Source organism: Episyrphus balteatus, chromosome 2 (genome assembly GCF_945859705.1).
Source record: "Episyrphus balteatus chromosome 2, idEpiBalt1.1, whole genome shotgun sequence".
NCBI lineage: Eukaryota > Metazoa > Arthropoda > Insecta > Diptera > Syrphidae > Episyrphus > Episyrphus balteatus.
In genome coordinates this window covers 85,029,755-85,055,826 of record NC_079135.1, presented here as the reverse complement: position 1 = coordinate 85,055,826, position 26,072 = coordinate 85,029,755, and the positions used below count along the sequence as shown (strand labels likewise).

General features: G+C 28.9%; 1 protein-coding gene across 1 annotated transcript; it reads left to right on the top strand.

Annotated features, from left to right (window-relative positions):
• The first annotated feature begins 10,928 nt into the window (after window positions 1–10,928).
• LOC129909884 (ethanolamine kinase) lies at window positions 10,929–24,848 on the top strand. Its single transcript, XM_055987026.1, has 4 exons — window positions 10,929–11,842; window positions 23,041–23,498; window positions 23,770–24,219; window positions 24,313–24,848. Exons 1-4 carry the CDS (start codon window positions 11,603–11,605, stop codon window positions 24,395–24,397), a joined length of 1,233 nt encoding a protein of 410 aa, XP_055843001.1. The 5' UTR covers window positions 10,929–11,602; the 3' UTR covers window positions 24,398–24,848.
• The last annotated feature ends 1,224 nt before the right edge of the window (window positions 24,849–26,072 follow it).

Genomic DNA, 26,072 nt, shown 5'->3' with positions numbered 1-26,072 from the left:
CGAGAGCGGAAATATGGCGTTGCCGTTTTTCAAAAATTGACATGTTTTTTAAGTTCATATATTTCATCAAAGCATAAGTCAATTTTTTCAAAATTTACAGACATCATAGGTATTGAAGTGTTAAATGTAAAAAAAAAATAAAACAAAAAAGTTTTTCAAAAAATATTTAAAAAATTGAATTTTTTTAACTTTCGATTTTTTTTTTTTGTTTTTATTTTTTTTCTCCACAAAATCTTAAATTTCCAATACATATTTAAGATAAAGATGCTTTGAACTACAAGAGCAAGTACGTGCGACCCAGTCGTGCATTTTATTTTAATTTTACTGGTTGGACGAAGTATGTACGCTATGTGCAGAACAGAATATTTTTACAGTTTTTAAAATCAATGTACTTCCGAAACCTTTCAAGATTTTGAAATAATTTTCATACAATCCAACAAGTGGTTGTTTTAAAAAATGAAAAACTGCTGAAACCTGAAAACCATAAAACGTAAAACGATATCGCCATTTTTTAGAGTTTTCTCCAAATATGTATAGGGAAAAGCATCTCTACCCTGTGAGTAAATGAAGGAATATACATTATTGACAGGTGTGTGCGCAAAATGTATTGAATCTAAAAGATAGGTCATAGACTCGTAAATTCACTCACACATTACCTATTACCTTGCCTTACCACCTAATGTTTGAAAGGAAAATTGAATATGCATATAGCTTTGCACAACGAAATGCACCAATATTTCACGATTGAAAGATTAGTTAATGTTGCTTAAAAAAAAAAAAACTAATTTAGAGCTTACTCAACACTGGAAAACCGGTCCCTAGAGATGTAATACTATATAGAATGGTGACCCTCGTAATGAAACTGCGGTTGCAATATCTTATGCTACATCTTTAAAAATTTAATTTAAAAAAAAAAATTAGAATATATGTAGGTACGTTTACATTATCAAGCTAAATCTTCTCTAAATCTCGCATTTACTTTTTTTTACGGGCTTCAAAGTTTGGTAGTGAATGCACTCATTTCGTGAAATATTGAGAACTTTTTGCCTGAAAAATATTTATCAAGAGTTCAAAACAGCTTAAATGGCTGAAAAATATGAATTAGAACAATTTAAAACCCCAACTATAAAAGATGTGAGGAAACGGGTGCTAGTTTGGAAAATAAATGAAGTACTTCTTTCCGTTCTGCAAAAATGAAAATTAGCTAACAACTGCATCCAGACATGCATTTGTACAAAAATGAATGCGTTCTAAGTAAAAGTTCTGTTTGTTTAAAGATTCGATTCATCGTCATCATGATTTTATTTTTATTTAATTTTGATTAGTTAGAAATTTCCGAAAAATTATGTAACTCGTGATTTACATTAGTATTTTTGCTTTATTTTCTTGCAGCTGGTTATTTAATACAAACAAAATTAACTTTTAACTATTGCTGGTTTTGCGTAAGGAAAGCTATTTGTTTCCCCTTAAAAATGAACATTAGATCTGTAGTTTTGCATTAAAATGGTTAACAAAAAAAAAAAAAACATAGAACTATTCTTTTAATTCGCTAGTATTTTTGAAAGTTAGAATAATTGTTAATAATGCACAAAAAAGTTTCTTTCCGCTTGCTAATAGCTAATTCTCTAAATAATTTGAAAGCATTTGATGCACACAGACTGGTTATTCATATAAATATTATTTTATTATTATTTTTTTTCATTCGTTTTCAGTTAAAATTTTAAATATTTATTTTATACTTTTATTTTATTTTCTCGTTAGCTTAAAATACAAATAACAATATAAATATCACAAAAAGATAGTGGAAGCCGCTTCAAAGTTTCAGATTAAAAAAATACAAAAGCCTCGTACAATTCTAAATTTTATTCGATTTTGCCACACAAAATGTGTTTCAAGAAAAAACATATATAACAAAAAATGTAATCAAACAAAAAAAAAAAATAGATAAACACAAAATGGAAACAAAATATATATATGTGCATACATTTGTATGAAAAAAATATTATATACATATTTGTAAATAAATAAATGATAATTATTTTTTTTTTATTTAAATTTAAATTTATATTTTTATATTGTTAAATATTTTATTTTTGTTATTTAAAATTTTTTTTGTTGAACAAAAATTCACCTGGTATCTTGACAAACAACAAAAATTAATTTAAGCAATTTGAATTCCTCGTTGCATAAATTCGCCTATATATTTTTTGTATTAAACTTAAAAAAAAAATCAAATTCACTGTAAAAGATATTCAACACACACAAAACAAAATCACACACTCTAATATATAAAAATTAATTTATATAAGAAAAAAAAAACTATAACAAATAAATTAATAGAAAAAAAAACACAACTTAATTATTCAAAGAAAAATAATAACTACAACTTCAACAGTATGAGTATTGAGCTTAAAATAAATCTAAACAAAAATAACTTACATGGACAAAACTTTAACAAAATCCAAAAGCAAAACACATAACAGGAAATTATTTAATAAAACAAAACAAAACAAAAAGAAAATAATATCGTAAGAAATAGTTAGATTATTTAAATTAAGGACACTAATCTAATAAGCAACCAAACAAAACAATAAAATATGAAAATATTTTATCTAAAACAAAATTCTAATGCAGTTTATCTAAAATCAAACAAAAAAACAAAACAATATAACCTCCCCCTTCCCCCATTTTCCCCTAACATAAAGTCTTATTTTAATTTCGTTAAAGCAAAAAAAAAAAAATACTTAGAAAATCGTACAAGAGGAATTTTTAAATTTATACACAAAATCTTCTAGAGTATCTAATTAAAAACAAAAACAAAATAAAAATAAATTAAAACATAAACAAATTTATTTAAATGAACATAAAACAGGTTTTAATGAAATTAAAACAGACTTTTATATAGAAATCATGTTGTTAAAAAAAAAACACAAAAACAAAAAAATGGAAAGTTAATAACTTTGAAACTGTATATGTATGCGTAATTACGTACTAATAGGCATTTCTTTTAAAATTAAAAAAAAAAGAATTAATTAATAATAACGAATAAAATAGTTAATTTTGAAAATTATTAAATAAAAAAAAACTACCAATATCATCACAACAAAAAAAAAAAACAATATTTTTTTTATAACGAGAAACGATTTTGAGCAGCGTGTAAATAAATTATTGTATTTATTAAAGTAAATATAAAATAATTTTAAATTTTTTGATTTTGTTTTTTCATCAACATTGTACAGAATTTAGTTTTAAAGTAAACCTATGTTTTTAGAACTGAAAATATGACTAAAAACTCAAAAAAAAATATAAAGAAGAAGAAAAAACCCAAAAGTATTTAAAAATGTTACCGTTAAAGGTGAACATAACAGTGAGAATTAAAAAAAATGGAAAATTAAAAAAAAAAATTATGAAATGATAGACTTAAGAAATAAATTTGATTATAAAAATGAATGATGAATGGAACGTTAGTTAATAATTAACAGACTTACAGAGATATTCTAAAATGAATTTAATTTAGTGTATAAAATACTAATTCGTAAGGTAATGTAATGTGTATGAAATTAAATTAAAATTAAACAAAAATAAAAAATGATGATAATATTGTATGTATGAACTATTGCAGTGAAACAAATATATAAACCAAACAAAAAAAAATGAAAAAAAAAAATACTGAACAAGAAAAACCATTCATCAAACAACCACACACTAAAAACAGGCAAGCAAAATGTTAATGATCTATTAGTTAAACAAAACAAATAAAAAATAAACATACAAAAAAAAAAGAAATCAACAATATACTATATTCTGGAGCAAACAAATTAATTTTAATAAACTATTATTACAATAAATCTGCGATTTCGATATATTTCAACAATTCGAAACACTATCCAAGGATCCATATAAAAACAAGAATAAAACAAAAAACAAAAAAAACAACAGCAAACAACAATACGGTAATGGCAACATAGAATTTTATTATCAGTTTTATAAAGTAAAAGAAAAGAGAAAGCAAAAAAATTAAGAAAACATATAAGAAAATCAATCCGTTTTTATCTTTGAAAATTATCTAGCATAATCCAATATTTAATATTGTTACATAAATTATTATGTTATCATATATTTATTAAATGATTTATTAGCACAATTTTTTAGATAATTTAATATTATATTTAATTTTATTTTTCATTTTATCATTATATTATAATTATTATAACACAAAAAGGAATACAAAATAAAAATTGGAAACCTAAACCTATCGATAGAGACAAAATACAAAAAAAATGGTTATTAAGAATGCACTTTTAATTCATAACAAACAAAAAAAAAATAAACAAAACATTAATAAAAATGCAAAATTGAAAATAAAAACAAACAAACAAAAAAACAACATGAAACCAAAAAACTTAAAACATAAACGAAAAGGTTGAAATTATAATATTATTATTATTAAAAAAAAAAAAAAGAAAACCCAATAAAACAAAATTTGTACATTTTAATTAAGATATGGAATTTATTTATTTGATTAATAAACAAAATTGTATTGATGATGTAAAATCACTGCCCGAATAAAAATGAAATAAATTTGTGAAAAAAGAATGAAAAAATATAATAAATTGCATGTTATATAAATCACAGTGTTTTATTAAAGTTTTAATTATTTATTTTAAGGAGACTGGAGAGGAAATCATATTAGAGAACGACGTTTTTCTAATAATGCTATACAAAAAAAAACATAGTTTTATACAATAGAGACAAAACTAGACTTATAGGTAGTTCCAGTTCGAGGAGGCATCCATCTAGTTACCAGTGGCGTACGTTGAGTCGCCGGGGCCCCGGGGTAAGACTAAATTATGGGGCCCCTTTGATATTTGGGGGCCCCTTAGTTACTAAAAAAAATTACGTATACGCCATACGTTTTTTTTGTATGGGTTATTTATTTTTAGGTTTATTTTAATGTTTTAATATGTTCGTAATGCACTTTGCTATACTTACTTAAAATGTCTCTCATAAAAGTAGTAAACACTTGTACTAGGGGCCCCCAAAATTAAATATTTAGAGAACCATAAAATAAAAATTTTGTAGCTAAGAATTGATAGTTCTTGGGGCCTCTGTTCTGAAGTAATAAATACATATTTTATTTTCCATCATCAGACATAATTTTTTTTATTTTGGGGCCTCTGAAAAATTATTTTTAGAGCCTCAAAATTAAGTGCTTAGAGGCCCCTAAAATATAATATAATTTTTTTGGAGCCAAGAATTAATAGGTATTGGGGCCTCTGTTCTGAAGTAATATTCGGAATGCCACCAATAACGTAATGTTTTTATTTTGGGCCCTGATGTATTTATGTTGGGGCCCCTGAATTTATATTTAATTTTCCATTTGATTGTTTTGAACCACTTTTGAGGATCCTCAAATAATATTTTTTTGCTTTTTTGGGGCCCCTTATGTATTATTTGTGGTGGCAAAGATTTTTCAAGTAATATTTTTTGGGGCCCTAAGATAAAATTATAATTTTTCTTATAAAAAAGCAGTTTATTTTTTTTTGGGGCCCCTGGGGTAACCTTTTTTTAAAATCAATATACATATATTGTGTGGCTACCAATGCATTATACATTACACTGAATGACATAATTTTTCTCCCTGGTTACTTTGTAACTCAATTTATGCTAACAGTTTCCTTATCTGCATTGTCTCCAGTGGGGGCCCTGGGGTCGGTCGGGGGCCCCGGGGCACCACCCCGCTTGCCCCAAGGGAGTGTACGCAGTACGTCCCTGCTAGTTACTTAGCTCATAGAATAAGGGTTATTGCAACTTTTTAAGGGTTAAAATTGGTGTCAAATGAAAAATAAGTTCACACCTACTAAAAATGAAAAAAATAGGGTTGCCACTTTTAAAATGCGAATATCTATATGAAAAGCCTATTTTAAAGGAAAAAATTTCAAACAAATGTTTAAACGGTGAAATAAATTAAGGAGTTATACATATCTAAGTGTTTCAAAATATATCAAGATAATTCTTAGAAACCTTATTACTTTCATCAGTAACTGACAAAAGTATATAAGAAGATTGTGTGAAAATTTCATGCCAATCCGTCCAGCCGTTTTAGAGAAATTTTCCTCACCGACTTTGAAAATACCGTTTCGAGAAAAACGTGATTCAAGCTTTGGGAACCATTTAAAATAAGTAAGACGTCTGTTTGCCCAATCAATGGTAAATTTTCGGACAATATACTTAAATATATATTGATTCAAAATATGCAAGACAAAAATTTCGATTTTTTAAAGATTACAAGGGGATTTATGTATGTAACTCCTTAATTATAAATATCTACTCTACAAGGTTTATTCACGAAGATAGTCTTTCTTGACTGGGCTATTAAACAACAACTCTAGCTCAACCACACAAATGAATGAAAAATAAGTGAATCAATTGAAAAATAAATTTAAAAATCAAAAAGATCTATACTCTATTTATAAAATAAATTATTTTTATTTAAATTCTCAATTTTAGTATGTAATGATTGTCTAGGTATCCAAAGACGGGAGATTTAAAAAATTAGGTTCGTTTTCAAAAGTAAAATTTATAATCAACACAATTTTTGCGCCATGGTGCCTGCAGGTAAGCGAACTCCAAATTTCTGTTAAAATAGGTCAGGTTACTAGAAAGAACCTATCTTTTTTAACACTTTTACATTTGTATAGAGCTAGATATTCAAGTTTTAAGTCTCAAGTGCCTTCATTTCAGTGTGAATATAGCTTTATATTTTGTATTGCAAAATGAAAATTTGAGTTGTGTTTTTGCTTAGCATATACACAAACCATCCAATGGAGAGTAAATAAAGCTTTTAAGGCGGAAGTTGGAAGTTCAAATCTTTGAAATGAAGAAACAAATGAAAATACAATTAACAGAAGTTGCTTGCTCCACCTATTGAGTTTTTTTTAACAATTTAAATGAATTTTTGTTTCAATATCTATTTAGGTATTTATTTGTTTGGACACTTCCTGACTTGGTGATGCGATATCTGTATCTAGGTATATTTTCTGCTGTTTATTCAAGAATTTTATACGAATCGTTTTCAAACGTAGGCTGGTACGTTGTTCGAGATAAATTTTAGCTCCCATACAAATTATCGAAAAAACTTAGCCGAGCATTGATCCCATACAAATTATCGATAACTTGTATGGGAATTTAATCTTGGCAAAAAATTAGCCTGAACTGCGTATCAGGCTTTATGGAAAATTTCACTGTGCAAGTCGAAATTCTTGACAGGCGCGCGAATAACTGTTTCGCCCTATTTTGGACTCGAGAAATCCATTGGCCATAATTAGTTTTTCGATTTATCGGTACGACTTCGAACAAAATTTTTTTTGAAAGTTTTTTCAAAAATTTTTTTCAAAAAACTTTCACAGTGTTTTTAGCTTAGCTAAAATGGATCCCATACCAATTATCGATAACTTGTATGGGAATTTTATCTCGGCTAAAATTTAGCGGGAACTGCGTACCAGGGCACCAGGCTTAAAGCCTGGTACGCTGTTCGCGCTAAATTTTAGCCGAGATAAAATTGCTTGAACTGCGTACCAGGGCACTAGGCTTAAATCCTGGTACGCTGTTCGCGCTAAATTTTAGCAGAGATAAAATTCCCATACAAGTTATCGATAATTTGTATGGGATCCTTTTAGCTCAGTTAAAATTTTTCGATAATTTGTATGGGATCTAAAATTTAGCGCGAGCTGCGTACGAAAAATTTTAGCTGAGCTAAAATGGATCCCATACAAATTATCGATAACTTGTATGGGAATTTTATCTCGGCTAAAATTTAGCGGGAACAGCATACCAGGCTTAAAGGCCAAATTTAGTCCACGGACAAATATTCAAACATTTAAACCCTACTCTATATCTACTTTAAAACGGAAGTCGGATCTAAAAACAAAATTTAAAACAGAAGTCTACTCTTTGATATTTTCGAACCATTTAAAGTAGGTATACTTTATCGTTAAACAGGTCGCAGGCAGCAAAACGATCGTTTATCTTTTTAAAGCATGCTTTTATTTGTTGATGTTTGCCAATGAAAAGCAATAAAAGTAAAGAAAATTGGTTTAAGAAGTGAAAAATATTCTTTTAAATAAATTCTTCTCATATTTGAGGATTTAAAATTAAACGAGTGCGATTAGGCTTTATCGATTAAAGCCTGGTACGCAGATCGAGCTAAATTTAAGCTGAGATAAAATTTCCATACAAGTTATCGATAATTATTTGTATGGGATTCATTTTAGATTCATTATTTATCTAGGCTTAACATTGTCAGCCATATTTATAAAAGAATCTTAAATGTTGTTTAACGTTAAACAAACTCTAAATAGCTTTTAAGTACAAAATGTGTATTTATAGAAAATTTACACATTTAAGTAACGTTGCTTAACGATTGCTTAACTTAAACGCCATTCACCGCGTTTAGAGCTCGCTTAGAGCCATTTTAAGATTGATTTGACCAGATATGAATTATTAGCTAGTTATTACTAAAGGCTTGGCCACACCGGAGGGTATGCGGTAGCGGTACGGGTAGAGGTAACGGTACTTGTATGAAAAAAATTCCAAACTGACATATCAACGTTCAGATGTGGAATTTTTTTCATACAAATATCGTTACCGCTACCCGTACCTCTACCGCATACCCTCCGGTGTGGCCAAGCCTTAAGATCGTGAGCTCAGTACCATGATAATAATTTATCTAGGGTGTGGGGTAAAGACGTATGCAATTATTCCCTAAAAGTAGTTTGAATTTAAAATTAATTTTATTAAGGAACCCGATGAAAGCAAAATCATTGTCAACGACCTAATGTGTTTTTTTTTTTTGCAGTCAAGGTTAAGAATTTTTGTTTACATACCCTCAAGCTGTCAAAACCACGTGATGTTTCATAAATGTAATAGTATTTTGTACTAGATTAGTTAATTCCCCTTCATTTTTTGACACAACTATCGATTAGTTAACCATCTGTGGAAATTCGATTATAAATTAAAATTTAAGCAACGTTGCTTAAAGGCGAATTAAATATTTAAGCAAGCTTAACTAAACAACCTTTGAGAACCAATCTAAGCAAATCTAATAAATACGGCTGTGTATGAATAGGTGTGTTTTTTATTACCACCGAGCTTAACTGGACAAAAAAAAACGCAGTCGGGGCTAAGCAATTTACATGTTAAATACAACAACACCTTAGCCCCATGTTTTTATTGTTTAAGACTGGTACGCTGCTCGCGCTAAATTTTAGCTCCCATACAAATTATCGAAAGTTTTTAGCCGAGCTAAAATGGATCCCATACAAATTATCTATAACTTGTATGGGAATTTTATCTCCGCTAAATTTTAGCGCGAGCAGCGTACCAGGCTTTAGCCCGGCCCGGAGATATCTCTGGGCTTAACTTTTTGAACAGTTTTAAATCTGTGCTACCAAACTAATTTTTTCATAAATTGTTTAGAATTTATTTAAAAACGTGAAAACTGACATTTGGAATCACAAAATGTATTAAACTAGTTTTCATGGCATAGATTATTGTATCTCTTTGTAAAACATACATGAAAAATACAAGAAAACCCCGAAAGCGAAAAATATGAGTCTGCTGTTTTCGGAACATTTAATATACAGTGCTGCCAAGATTTCAGTTTAAGTATTTTTAATAATACGCAAATTTGACAGCAATTTTTTTTTTTTTTTTTATTTTGTTCTCGTTTTCGTGTGTATTTTTATTCCAAAATAAGCACCAAAATATACAAAAAAACAACTCCAGCGGGCTCTATGTGCAACAAAAATATTTGAATATGTTAAAAAAAAACTTACAATACACGTAAATAAAATAAAACAACAAAAAAAGAACAAGATCAAAGAGAAACGTCAAAGTGAGTCTCACCGTTCGCGTACACTAAAACCGAATTATCGGCCGACATCGGGTCGGAACTACTCGGACGACTTTCTCGGACGATCGTCTGCATACACTGCTTCCGATCTAGGATGTCGCTGCCGGTCTGTAGTTTGACTTTGTGAAACTTGAAGTGCATATAATAATTGTTTTATATGGAATATTTTGAAGAAATTTATATTTTTGAAAGTTCATACCGCCAATTTTTGCAAAGAAAATTCTTTTAGCAATATCTATGTATAAATCAACCCGACAACGGACGAAAAATCCAAACAAGTTCGGATTATGCCGGTTGATCGGTTATTATCGGGCGTCAACGTACGTCAACGGACGATGTCACTTTCAGTGGTGTACGCACTCTCTTTTCTTTCTATGTGCTTGGTTCTATCGGCCGAGTTCGGCCGACAACGCCCGAGCATAATTCGGCCGATGACGGATTTGGTGTACGCGAGCCGTCAAAGTTTTCGACCGGCGACTGACATCACAGGGTAGAAAATCTTTTACCCCTTTTTTCGAACTTTCTTATTCCCTTGCTCTTATGTGCATCTTGAACCTTACGTCTTCGTGTAGAAGCAGACTTAATAACACAGATTTGTAGACTACATTACTACAAATTGAGAATACAAAGAAAAACAACATTCCATTATGTGGTCAGTGACCACTGGTCACCCTGTGATTTTCTTTCAATATTTCTATATTCATCTTCCATCTCGTTTTCCCTCATATTATCTTTTAACCTGAAAAGTTCCATCCTTGTCTTTCACATTAAATTCTGAAAATAAACACACAAAAAAACTGATATAAATAACAGCAAAAACAAACAAAATGAATGAAAATGATAACAAAACAAATCAATTCCATCTCTTTTTCACTTACTCAATGAAAGAGAAAATAACACAAATTTTTCAACTAAATGAATTATTGCGAATTTATTTTGATATATCGTTCAAAGTTCATTTTCTCAAATAATTCATTTCAAAATTCAAATTCAATTTTGTTCAGTGGCACACAAAATTCATTTCGCTGTGAGCTGTCATCGAATGTAGTCGAGTTTGGTGCTGTTTTTATTTCATCCCGATTCTCAAATTTGATTCATACATTTATATTTTTTGCAAAGCAGAAAATCCTTTAACAATACCAAGTTCGTTACCTGTGATTTTGTGTTACGATATTAATTAAAAGTGTTAATGTACAAAGGCATTAAATACTAATATACATTTTAATTAATAGTAATTTGAGTGTGATATTAAACGAGTACCTGTTTTCTTTTTATTTCTAATTGGAAAAAAAGAATCGAGTAACCAAATAAAATCCCTTGAAAAATCGATAAAAATAGATCTACTCTACCTACCGCACCGCGCCTTCGCTTAGGATTTTCTCTTATGCGCTGTTGCAACAGAACAACATTTATTAGGCGCCAATTATTAAGCCTGTCCTAATTTTGTCAGACATCAGCTGATTTTCAAAGTAAACAGGATTTCTAGCCTGTTCCACGATTAAGTTGAAATTAGCGAAAGACTAAAAAGGTGCCGACACAAAAATCAATTCCAGCAATTAACTGTCGCACTTCAACTTTTGTCAAAGACAAACAAAACATAAAAAGACTTTAACGACAATAATTTTTTATAAATCAATAAGGTTTCTTGTTTTTCTTCGATTTTTGTTTTGTTGTTGTTCTATTTGAATTATGGGAACAGAAGGCTGTTGCCAGCAACAAACCGATAGTGAAACTACATCAAAGCTTGTCTTGGAGGCTGGGCATAATAGCAATGACAGATGTTGCAAGAACAATGGAAGTCGAGAAACAGCAGAAACGGAAGTACCATTCATACCATTGACCGTTGATGAAAACGATGTGATATCCGGTGCCAAAGAGATTTTGAAAGTAATTCGATCGCATTGGGATTTGTCTACAGCTGAATTTAAGGTTTGTATTGTATTTTTGTATTTAATTTTCAATATTCTTATCAAATTTTAAAAATCTTAAGTAGAGTGTATCTTCGTATGTTCAGAAGGTTATCAATTTGTCTGGGGTTATTGGACGATCGTATCTTAGTAGACTGTTTCTATGCTTGCTTATTATTAAGACAGAAGATAAATTACGTAATTTGAAGATAAGAATGTTGCAATTGAAGTTGTAAAGTAGCATGTTTTTTTTTGTTTTGTTTCCTGAAAAGATTTCTAGGTGGACTTGGTTACCGTGAAGCCAGAACTGCCACCTCAAATTTTTTAACCAAATTTGACTAATTCTTTTTTCCATGTTTGTCCACACACAATTTTCGTTTGTCTATCCTTCAAAAAAATTTTAGAGCAAACTCTTTTTTTTACTTGCTCAATAGGGCAAGTATTAGTGTCAAAAAAAATTTCGAGGTTTTAATCAAAACTAACATTACTATAGGTCTGTTTAATGAAGAAAAACTGGAACAGAAAAGATCAGAACAGCACAAATTCTTGAAAACTGTCAAAACAAAAAAGATCAGAAAAGTACACCTTCCTATTTTATAGGGTTTACTTTTGCCTATCAGTTTTGAAACTTAAAATTAAAATAATTTTTTTTGTTATGACTTTTCATTCAAATAAATTATAATTAATCAGGATATTTTTTCACATTTTGAATTTTTCTTCATACATATAAAGAATATTCTAAACAAATTTTCATTATTTTGAATTTATTTAAATATATTTTTGTAAAAATAAAACAAATCAGTTGCTGTTTGACACTTCTCACTTGTTTGCTCTACCTCAAAAGTAGGAGCAGAAAAACTTGAACTAATCTGTGCTGGAAAACTTCATGGAACACAAAATGACAGTTTGTAGAACAGTTTAGGGCAAGGTTTTTCCTTATGCAACACACAAACCTGTACTTTTCGCATCTTTTCTGTGCGGTTCAGATTCATTAAACAGACCTTATGATAGAGAAGTCCAAAAAATGGGTTTCGTCATGACGTCCGTCGATCTGTGCGTTCGTGCATCCGTCTGTACAAGTAGCTACAGCCTAAACAGGTGGACGGATTTTCTTGAAATCGGGTATAGATGTTGTTTTCGTGATTTCCAAGGTTGGTTTTTTTTTTTTTTTTTTTTTTTTTTTTTTTGTTTTTTTTTTAATATCTCGCTTAGAACGTATAGCTCCCATACAAAAGTTTCGATTTATACAAATTTCTCGAAAACGGCTCTAGAGATTTTGATTAAATTTACCGCACGTAATACGGATAATGGAAATATGTATATTATTTCCGTTTTTTTTTTTTTAATCAGTGATGTCGACTCTTCCCTTAAATATTTTATTAGTTATTGCAATTTTTTTGAAAAAAAACTCAAACGATTTTAATTTATTTTTGCATGCGTAATATTCCAAGCAATTGCAATAAAACTGCATTTTAAGTTTTTATCAAAAAATTCAAATAACAAAATAAAATTTATTTAACATAAAATTGGTCTCCATGTCGTCTCTTCTCCTACATAAACCAAATTTCTTAAAAATTTATATAGAGGCAGCTCTTATAATCTACTAGTAGACTTACATAAATGTGCTTTGAACTGCAAGAGCAAGTGCGTGTGGCCCCAGTCGTGCATTTTATTTTATAGGAATTTTCTTTATAGCAACTCTCATACAAAATATCGTTTTTTGTAAAATCCCCAAAAATAATTCGAGAAATGCATACATAACAAAAATCATCGTTTGTCCACCCTACGTTTAGGAGATATTAAAAAAGTACGCATACACCACAGTGTACCAACTGAAAAATTCAAAGTCCCCCAAAAAACCCAAAAAATACTTTTTTTCGAAAATTAAAATTTCTGTCGCTAGTCCACTTCGAGTTGTTTAAATATGTATACCAAAAATCGCCGTTTATCCACACAAAGTTTTCGTTTGTCCACCTTGAGTAACATACACATCAAGCATAAGATTTTGTCCACTCTTCGTATAGGAAATATGAAAAAAAGAAAATTTGCACTAAAAAATTTAAAAGCTCCCAAAATCCACAAAAGTTATTTTGTTTGCGTTTATATTGATATTGCATTGTCAATATCATTATAAAAGTTTGAAACATTGAAAATATAAGTGCTGCAGGTTTTAGTTTTTTTTTCAGTATTGGTAGTGCCAAGTTTTTGAAAAAGAGGTTGTCTGTAAAGCCGATTTACGGACGATGATTTCACGTGATAACGTCGTAAGAAAACGGGTTGTGGCTTTTAAAATGAGTCAATTGAAGTGTTTATTTATTTCAAACAATCATAATTTACAAGAAAAAGCTAAACAAAATTACCTTTTTACTTGCGATATAGGTACTATACATATATCAAGTTATGCATTCGTACAAAAAAAAAAGGAGTTGAGATAGCATTTTTCCATGACATTTCGATGGTAGAGAATGCCAAAAAGTGGGTCCCGGAAGTCCGTCTGTCAGTCTGTCTGTCTGTAAACGAAGCTACAGCCTAAACGGATGAACCGATTGATGTCAAACTTGGTATGTGGCATTATTTGGCGACTCTACAGAGGGGTTTTTGGAATTAATTTTTTTGGACCAAAAATAACGGTACTTGTCATATACCGATTTTAGTAAAATTGAAATTGCTCAAAAACGGCTCCAACGATTTTGTTTAAAAAATTCAAATGTAAGTTTTAAGACAAGGTCTATCTTCTAATAAAAAAATTTTTTTTGAAAATCATTATTAACGGTACCTGCCTTAGAACCGTTTTTTTTTTTCAAATCCGATTATCTCCGAAACTGCTTATTCGATTTCAACCAAACTTTTTGTAAAGAAGCATTTATATGATTTTAGTATAAGCCAAAAAAACAATTTTTGGATTTTTAAAAAAATTTTGAAAATTTTTGTTTGAAAAATCAAATTTTCGAAAACAGGACATTGAATTTTTTTGAAATTTTGTTTTTAGATGTTGAATAGTGATTTCTACAAAATGGCATACCAATTTTATTTAAAAAATTTTTTTCCAAAAAATTATTTATAAAAAATTAGTTTTTTAAAAAACGGCTCTAACGATTTTCAAAATTTTTTTTTCTAAAAATGCATGTTAATACAATCAATCAAAACTGCATACTTGTTTTGGAGGGCAATATGATTTCAGATTTTATTTTATTTAAAAAAAAAAACGAATTTTATTTTATTTTTTTTTTTTTGTACCCATATAGTAGGTACCTACAAAGCTTATACCATTAAAAAGCCAAATATTTCTTCTAAATAATAAAACCGTTTTTAAATTTTTACAATGCGCAAAAAGTATTAAAATAATTTATTAAAAACAATCATTTCTTATGAAAAAAGTGAAAAAATCATTTCCATCACCCAAAAATTCATTTTTTTTATATAACAAATTATAATAAGTTTTATATCACCTGAAAGCTTATTGTTTCAGCTCAAAATATATATATCGATCAGGTCTATGAGACATCTACAAAAAGATATAGAATTTTTTGAACTCGATCAAATTTCATTAAAAAAGGCAAAAAAACATTTATTTTTATGTTCTCAGGCTATGGAATCAATTTTTTTGTTTAACAACCTATAAAAGATTTTATACCATGTGAAAGCTTTTCAATTCACCTTTCATATGACGTATCAATCTCATTTCAAAGATGCCTACAAGAGAAGTTAGAATTTTTTAAAGTCAACCATGTCGAATTTCCAGACTGAGATTACGGTACTTCCCAGACTGGTGGCTGTTCGGGGGGCGGGGGGGGGGGGGTGGCAAAAGATATCCAGTAGTGTTTTGAGGGTTTTCGCAAGTTTCTTGATTTAACATTGTATAGCTTGTAGTTAGTCTACCGTTATGTGTGATATACCAAATGAAAGGTAATTGTATCAGAATGCTCATAAAAGTATAATAAAAGTTTATAACCTGTTGAATTCTAAAATTTTATTTTACCGTTATCTGAAAGTTGTGTTTACGAATATGATTAAAACTTCGCACACATATAGTCGTAGTCATGGTCTATCATTACTCTATATACTTTATTCCTGTATCTCTTAAAAAAAAAGATAAAAATAGAAAACGATGAAAATCGGTGAAAAACTGTCAAAAAACGTGTTTTTTTTTAAACTTGTTTCTTCCGTTATTCAGTCAAAACTCACTAAACGATTCCAAGTTTTTGCACATTCATGCATTAGGCAAAAGCTTACATGTCCAAAAATACCCCTAAAAAACAAGGTGTTTTTCAAAAATTCATATTTCGAAACGCAGAGTGTTGGAAAAAAATCCGTATCAGATACCTAATTTTTTTTCCCTTATCTTTCACCTGGCATCTTTAGAATAGTCAAAAAAAATTTCCTTTACCCAAAACCATAATTTTGTCATAGCCCCAACAAGTGTACAACGTTCAAACAAAACGTTATAGCTTAGTTTCAAAATTTTTTAGAATTCTTTCTTAAATGTAGTTATTCTTAATTAATCTCATCTATCTATAGCAAAAAAAATCAATTCTCTACGACTTCGCGTTTAGATTTTAGCCCAAATTTCATCTTTTCATTTTACCCCTGTTTACCCTATTAAATGACGGAATTTTAAAAAATCCTTCATTTGGATTAAGCTTTAGGTTATTATCTTTCAAATAAGCTATAGAAGATTTTTGTATCTCTAATAGTTTATTTTTAATTTTGAATTGAAATTCTTTGCCGCACTGCGAAAGTGCGAGAGTGTAACGTTAGAAAATGGCGTCACTTTTTTGTGGTGGCTGCCATGGTTCATCGATTTATAAGACGTTATCACGTCAAAAAAAAAAAACACTTATTTAAACGTTATTTCCAAAATATGCGTGCAACAATTTTTTGTATGGCGTTATTTGTTAAAGTCATCGTTCTGCAATAGATTTTGAAAAAAAAAATCAGCAAATCGCAGTTTGAGTTTTTGCAAACAAAATGTTAGAGGGATTTTGCGTACTTTTAGGAAATTCGCATTAAAGGGAGTGGACTGTAGTTGTTTTTATTTTATTTAAGCTATTATTTTTTTTTAATTGATTCTAGGGAAAATAGACATCAACGTTAAAAACGCTTGTCTTCAATCCAAAAATTGTTATTAGAAGTAAGTCATCAGAAGTAAAAAATTTCTTATTTGCGTAGGTTTTGATATCGAACTTATTTTTTTGTATGTTTTCAGATTTTTGTTCAAGCATTGATTCTAATATGTGCGCGTGCATAGCTTTATTGAATGTATTTTCAAAACTTATCAAGCTGTATCAATATGACCTGTGAGCCACTGTATTTGTAGGCCGTTACATAATAAACAGCTTCGTTTAATACTACTTTTTTGTATTAAGGCAAGGATTACACATACGCACGTTTTAGTTACTTAAGTTACTCACGTAAACTTATTTTGAAAAATGTATCAGTATTAACGCCTCTGAATTAAATGAAAGTAATTGTTTCAACTTGCGTAAGCTGAGAAAGATTTGAGTGAATAAATTTTTGAAAACTTACGGAAATTTTACAACTAACGCAACCAAATCTGTCAATTATATTAATGTAAATGTTCTTGTGAGTCACTTCTATAATATTAACGTAAGTTGTAAGTAAAACATAAGTTTTTAATGCCCGTTTAAGACCAAAGAAAATACATATTGAGAACAAATTAACTCTTTTCTTTATAAAACTATGCTTTTGCTTAAACAACTTATCTTACAACTTTAACAAAAAGTATCTATAACTATGTATTTGTTTACTAAGTCAATAAAAGAAAACATTTTGTGGGTCGATGACGTGTATTCTGTTATAAATTGCGCAACACTTTAAGTATAATTGCATTTGATCGTCAGTACAAAGTACAATAAATCATTCTACAACTAATACAATATTCGTAATTGTTCTAAGCACGTAACAAAATTTGTAACAAATTTATTTGCTTAAATATTTTCTGACTTTAAAAATTAAACCAAGTATATCTATGTAGGTACTTGTTTTTTTATATTTTTTTTTCTTTTTTTGCACAATTATTTTACAAATACTCGTAAATTTGCGGCCTGCACGAAATGGAAATGATAAATGAAGCAAATACGTTTATTATAATGAGTGTTATTCATCTTAGCGAATATTATAGTAAACAAGTTTTGTTATGCATACATATTTTTTTATAAGTTTTCTTTTTTTCAAAGTCGTAGGAGATTATAAAAATGAGATTTATTTTGTGATTTGAATTTTTGATAAGGGTAGTTACCTAATTACAAAAACAAACAGCAATCACTAATCAACATAATAAAATGTTTCTCTTGAAACTCAGAGATTACAGATAAGCCTGCAACTTTATTTTGTATTTGATAATAAAATGAAGATATGTAAGGTACATATGTTCAATATGAAATATGTACTTCAATATGATTAAGTTAAGTGGAATATTTTCTATCATGAGATACTTATCTCTTTAACAACAATTTATTAAAAAACACGAAATTAGAAATAACCGTCGCCTTGACAGGTAAAAGTCTACTTTGCTTTTAAATTATGATTTGATCTTCCACTTGGACATTATGATATCTTATAACACTGTAAATTGTTTTCAAAAATATATAAAGATTAGGGTGTTTTTTGCCAACTTTTTTTTAAACTAATCCATATCGAAAAATTAAGTGTTTTTTTTTTTTTTTGCATTGACATTCAAATAGCATTTTGAGCTACTAATGAAAACGACTCTCGGCTTGAAAACAGCATAAGAATGCCTTTCAGATACTGAGTAATGGACTTTAAAAGCAGTTGTATATAAAGAAAATCGAGAAATGTTCTAATTAATTATGAATATTGAGATACATACATAGGTTCTAAAATTAGTTTCTTACCCCCTAAGATAAAGGTATCTCGACATCTTCTTTGACTTTTGTTTAAAACCCGTCGAATTTAACGCAAACTTTACCAGAATATCAACTTTACTGAGTTTATGTCTTATATGAGTACAATTTCTTCTCAGGCTTACTGACCTCTAAAACATCCTAAATTGTATTTGCTTTCCGACATGACGTCGGAATTCAAAAAATTACATTCATGTATGAAACAAAAAAAAAGAACACCTTAATGAATGTGCTTGACTACTTATCATTTAATGAAACCATAATTATACACAATAATATAAAGCAGTAAAAGCTCTTAAGATTGTAGATTACTACAATAGCTCTTGAATGTTCTTTAAAATATTTGTGTAATTGGTACATTCCCGATTAAAAAAATACTTAGATTATGGTACAAGTGTAGTGTTGTTGGGGCATAACAAAATTCTTATTTTATTTGAAATTGGACACATCTATAAATTAAAAACTAAAATAAAAGCTGGAATCAGTAAAAGATATATTTCTATCTCGGTAAAATAACTTCGAAATAGATCTCCGACAAGCTATAAAATGTTTTGTACTCCAAATGAGATAATTTAAAAACGTGTGATTTATTTTTTAATACATAAATAAAATAAACATCACTTTGCTAGAACAAAGAATTGTTTTATTGAAATGCTTAAAATACAGACAGTATAAAATATACAAACAGACATTTTTGTATCTTATCAGTTAATTACTTTGAAAGATACTTTTAGTGATTTTTTTATTTTTAGGTTTTAAGGTAGATAAAAGATTTCTCCTTTCTATGTTTTTGATTTGTGAAAAATGTTTCTAATAAAAAATGCAATAATTAAATTTGAAAATTTACTGATATTTTCGAACAGACTTTCATTTTCTGATTTTTTTAAAATGCTTCTTTAGTAAGTAATTACTAATAATGCAATGAAAAAATTCTGAAAAAAAAACAATTAGTTCGATCATTCGAAAAACGATAGATATTTCAATCTTCAATTTCCAATACAAAATTTTATTGCAAGGCCTTTGTTCACAAAGACTTTTGAATCCATGCTTCATACGAACTGAAAATTGTGTTATTTGAAAACTAGTATCTTATTGAAAGATGTATAAAAGAACAAAGCCTTCCTCATAAAAGGTTTTATTTATTTATTAATGATCCTACAAAATGTATAGGTTTAGAAAGAATATTTCTCTGTAAACCAACAAGGAAAAAACTTTTGTTTATCCTTAGCATTCATTTGTTGTTGTTTCCGTGCAAAAATTTAAAAAGCAAAGTACTGAGTTACCAAAAAACACAATGGCCCTTATTGCGTGTTTCGTTTGTCTATCGATAGACGACTTTTGTCGAAAATCGATCATCGAAAATGAATTTTGGTGTTGTGAAATTCTGTTGTGAACGAAATTTTTCGTTTTATCGTTTGATCTTTTTCGTTTACAATTTTGCTATCGTCTCAAATCAAGTTCATCGTTCAAAATAGCGAATATTTTTGTCGAAAGAGATACACAATACCAAAACAGATATTTATCGATTAGATCGACTTTTATCGCATCGAAAGACACTGGCAATAAAAGCCAATACAAAGCTCTGAAATCGGAATAAAGTTTTTTTAGCCTGGAAGAATTTTAGTTTAACGCAACAAGAAATTAATACAAAATACAGTTGTAACAATTTTTTTTGAAACAATAGTAAAAAAAAAACTCGAGATTATAAGTTTGACCCACTTTTAACATATACATATGTATGTAAGTAGGAGCGAAATAATATCAGTGCTAGATAAGATAATTAGTGAACAGCTTTAGTTAAAGGTTATTTAGAAACTTTCCAGCGGAAATGCAGCACATAGCTTTTGTTTCCATTGCATTGTTATGAATAAAACTGGTCAACAATAATTTTGTTGTCTGAAGTTTTATAATAATGAAATTTTACTTTGTATTTTAGTTTTTTTTTTTAGGGGAAAAACGGCACATGTCCACTTTTTGTCAAAAAAAAACTAATGATGTGGTCTTGTAGTATTTACTGAGCACTGTCTGATGGCATCTTTACTTTTATAAAACAAATTTAAGCCTTGCTGAAATGAGTTGGAATGGACTAGTGCTGTTTTTCTTCGGACCCTTCAATTATTTAATGCCTTTAAGATTTAAAATCACTTTAAAAGTTGTTGTTTAGAAGACGGTTAAAACTTTTAAGAGTTGAGATTTAAATATTTAATTTTTACGAACATCTCCAACGATTTATCTTTTGTTGAAAACCGTTTTTCATTATAAGCGACAAAACTGATTTTAACGTTTTTTGTTAAAAACATTTGCGTTGCCTTAGAATGGCTCGAAAAAAAAATTTGGAAAAATATTTGGATTTAAATAAAATAACATTTTTTTAAGTTAATTTTGTAAAAACTGATCCAACGGTTTTGAATTTTTATTATAGGAGAAATCAGAATGTATATCTTGTTTTGAGACCTCATGTCGTTAAGAACGTGTTTTAGTCACTCAAACAACATATTTACATTTGTTTTTTTTTAATTTTTTGTTTAAGTACTCAGTTTTAACGATCCTATCTATTTTACATTGTATTTAGAAGCGACCCAGTGCTGTAATTTCTCAACCGCACATTTCAGTTGTTAATGATTAATTTTGTTGCAATAAGTCGCAATTTTAAGCATTACTCGTTTAGAAAGAAAAGAAGAAAAATATTTCAAAATTGTTGGTGTATTTGAGTAGTAATGCTCTAGACTTTAATCGTGTATTTTATTTATATGGCAATTAACTGCATAAATATTAGAAAAAAAAAAAATACCCTTGAACAAAGAAACTGACTTGTATAATGTGTATATATTCAAATTACTTCAAAAAAATTATTATAGAAATGGTTGGTTATCTCACCATTATGATAACTAATTTGACACGATTATAACGCACATGACTTTTATATTTTGTGGCAATACATCTGTAGCTTAGGGGATGAATTCCTATGCCTGTTATAGTAAATGATAATTAAAACTACAAACAAAATTATTTTAAACAAAGAAGAAGCATTTTCAAAATCTACATCAAAAGAAAATGCGTAAGCCGAGATAATTTAAATCCTTTGAATCTAAAGAATTCAATTAAATAAACTTAAATGTAAAATATAGGGTACTGTGGCTTATACGTATCATTTTTTGTATCCTAAATTAGAAACAGATACTAATCCTCTAAAACAAAATTCGAATAACGACTCACGCTCTTTTAAGCTGAACTAATAAAAAAAACAACTTATAGCCATCAGTTAATTACTGTAGGTAAGGTATAGTCAATTCTATATATCAATAATTACTTAATAGCTTACAAAATTATTAACGAAGCATATTCATTCAAAGGTAATTGATAGAAAAGTGTTCTAATTTAAAACTTGTATAAAAAAAAACTACAGACAGGCTTCTAAATGAAAGTGTTTGCGTAATATTTACTTGTTATTGAATAGCATCTAACTACAAACAGAGTTGTTATGACATTTAAATTGTTTGTGTAATAGACAGAAAGATCGTGTATTTATTTTGTGATGGGAAAAGTTTAAGTAAGATTTTTTTTTTTGTTTAATCTTGGTTGTTGTTTCTATAGAAAAATCAAGGTCGATACAAAAAAAAGTCGTCCATTAAAAATTAAACATTTTCAATTAATTTTAAGAAATAGATAGTAATATTGATGTCTTATTGATTTTTTATCTTCCACGCTTATCAAGAATAAAAATGTGACAAAATTGTCTTCGACGAAATATAAAAAAAATTGCAATTTATGATAAAGAAAAAATTTCACAAAAAGTACATACACACACACACAATTATTATTTATTAGGGGAAAATCGGGCACAGAGAACCATTTAACGTTTGTCGATCGCATACCTTAGTGTGTTAACTTTAAGTAGAAAAATAATACCTATCGAAACTTTCTTCTAAAATAAAAAAATTAAAAAAAAAACATACAAAGTGCTTTTCGTTAATTGTATCCTATCGTTATACTTCATTTGATACCAATTTCAGATGTTCTTTGTTCAAATCCAGCCTCCACTATGTAGAAATTTTTTTCAGGGCTTCTGAGCCATCGGGGAATTGACAAATCTTTCAAGAGTATAATTCTCATGAAAAAATCGCATAAAAACCTTAGTCTTTTAAAGTCAAAAAAAATTGTAGGTCCCCTTAATTCTTGAAAATAGTTTACACGGACAAAGAAATATTAAGAATTGTAAGTCACTTTGTCTTGGTTCCTCATTTGCTCAACGCTCCAAAAAATTATTTATTTTATCGAATAATAATTAGATTATTTTTTATATAAACCCAATTTTTTTTCTTTTGCTTATTTCTAGATTTTTACTGATGGCATTACAAACAAACTAGTGGGTTGCTTTAACAAAACTCCACAAGATGACAATAATACTTCTCAAAATGGTGCTACCGACTATTCCAAAAATGTGGTGCTCGTCCGAGTTTACGGCAACAAAACCGACCTACTTATCGATCGCAAAGCTGAAACCCGCAACATTAAGCTACTTCATTCGTACGGATTCGCCCCCTCACTATTTGCTACATTTAAAAATGGCCTCGCCTACGAATATGTACCCGGAGTAACACTCAATCCAGAAAGCGTGACAAAACCTGAAATATGGAAACTTGTTGCATGCCGTATGGCAGACATGCATAAAGTATCCCAAGACAACGGTTTGACGATACCATCATCCACACGCGAATCAATGCTTTGGAAAAAAGTTCAAAGCTTCTTCGATCTAGTGCCCGAACGTTTTTCAGATGCAGACAAGCACAGCAGGTAATTTGACACAAACATCCAATAACATTTCAACACAAATTGCTATATTCACAGGACATAAGAAGGACATAAGATTTCAAAAAATCGTCATCTTCTTCTCCTTGGTATAGTGTGATCTGGTTCTGTTGTTGCACTCAGTTGTTGTATACCAACTCTATTGTAATTTGCCATTTTCTGTCTAAAAAAAAAAATAATTAAACAAAAAATATAATCAACCCAACTAACCCTATAGTGAACCATCTCATATACTAATTTTCCTTACTCATTCTAGGTTAGAAAAAACTTTTCTACCAATTTCGAAGATCCGCAACGAGTTTGAAATGCTTTACAAGAAACTTAAATCACTAAATAGTCCGCTTGTGTTTGCACACAATGATTTATTGCTGGGCAATGTTATCTACACAGAATCCCTGTCACAGATAACCTTAATCGATTACGAATATGCTGACTATAATTTCCAAGCATTTGATATTGGCAATCATTTTGCTGAATTTGCTGGCGTAGATGAAGTTGATTATAAGCGTTATCCATCCAAGGAATTTCAACTTAATTGGTTGCGTACTTATTTGGAGTCATATTTAGGAACCAGCCAAGTTTCAGATGAACAAGTCGAAACATTGTATGTGCAAGTGAATCAATTTGCATTGGCAGCACACTTCTTTTGGACGATATGGGCACTTATTCAGGCGGAATATTCAACAATTGACTTTGATTTTGTCGAGTAAGTATAAAGCTCAAATAAGTATAAAGCCATAAAATATATATATCAAAAATGTGATAATAAAACAATTTTTATTTGTTTCTTTCTTTTCAGCTACGCCTTTACCCGTTACAATGAATACTTAAGCAAAAAGGACCAATTTCTATCACTGGATACAAACACCAATAGTCTTAGCTGAAATAAGTTTCTTAACGAAATCGTTTGACACGAAACCAGCAAGACATTTAAAAAGCTACATGTGAAACTAAAAACAATAATTACATAACTGTTTTTGTTTATTTGTATAAAGTTAAATCGAAAATTCATAAAAAAAAACTGAAAAACAAAAAAAAACTTAATCTTCGGCAAATTTTATAAAATTATAGTTTCATCGATTTTTTTGTTGCTAAGAACTTAGTTCGCTTTTTAATTTATAATTAAGCTTAAAAATATTTAATAATTACTTAAAACGAGCGAATCGTATTTGTTTTTTTATTTTGTATGTTTAATTTTAAAAATTTAAAGCATTCCCTCTAGATACATTGTTATTATATTGTTTTACAAATTATTTTTATGTTAATTTTTTTTAATCATTTTGTTGAATGTTTTAATGTATAAAAGGTGAATTAAAGGTATTTTAAAAAATATAACAGTTTGGTAATTTATTTTTTACTCTAAATGGGTGGTTGATATTAGAAATTGTTATAGCCTAGTCCGTTCCAGATTAAAATAATTCCATTAGGAGTTCCAATATAAGCTGTTAGCAGGATTTCTAGTCATAATTGTACAGAACTACAGACAACCGAAGAGCACTCAGACTCGACGAACTGGCTTTCCCAGACTATTGCAGTAAATTGAGTCAAGGAAATCTTTTTGTTCTCTTTTGCATCAGTGAGCTTTAAAAGAGAGAACTTTCCAAAATAAAATAAAAAACATTTTTCTGTCATAAAATATTTAGTTTTATTTGTCTGGGATATTATGCGTTCAAATAATTGTTTGCACCTTATTATACTGAAATAACAGAATAATATTTGCTTACAAAAAATCACAATTGAATATTTTTATAATAATTAAAATTATTAACGGTTAACTATTACATAATGTAGGTATATTCTTATATATTTTAAAGTAAAATGTTAATGAATAATAATGGTAAAAGTATTTTTATGTTCTTAAGTTTATAAGGAAAATATCACAAATAATTGTGGTGGTTATAGAGTACAACGATTTATATAAATGTATGTATGTAGGTGTACGTACATGCGTATATAAATAAAATATAATATGATCCAAATGGTTTTAATTTTTTTTTTAAATTATTTTTCTTTAAGGGCAGGACATTAAATTTGTCGCATTAAGAGAAGTGCAATCGTGTTAGTTTTAGTGACATACTCATTTAATTAATTTAATTTTAGTCGAACATTAATTTCAATTTATCTTCAATATGCTAATCAGTGTGATTTATAAAAATGTGTATAAATTAAAAGATTTAAATTTTCGCAAAGAAACAAATTTTTTTTTAGAACACATTCTGAACAAATCGTGTCGTGATTCGACTATATTCTGTGTCTACGGGATTACTTAGGTAATTGTTTGTCACCTTTCGTAATTATGTAAATAGATTCCTATTGGTCGGGTAAATAATAAGCTTCTGCTTTTTTTTTTAACGTTTAATGAATGAATGCATACACCCAAAACTATGTTTTCTTTAAATTGGGTCACATAGCAAGAAAAAACTATGAAAAATACAAACGATTTAATAACACGGTGTTACAAAAATGAGGTTTTAAAATATACGCGGGCGGAGACCTATCAGGTTTTGTAGAGCTAGTCGCAGTGAATACGAAACGGTATTTGAAAATCCCCTAACACTC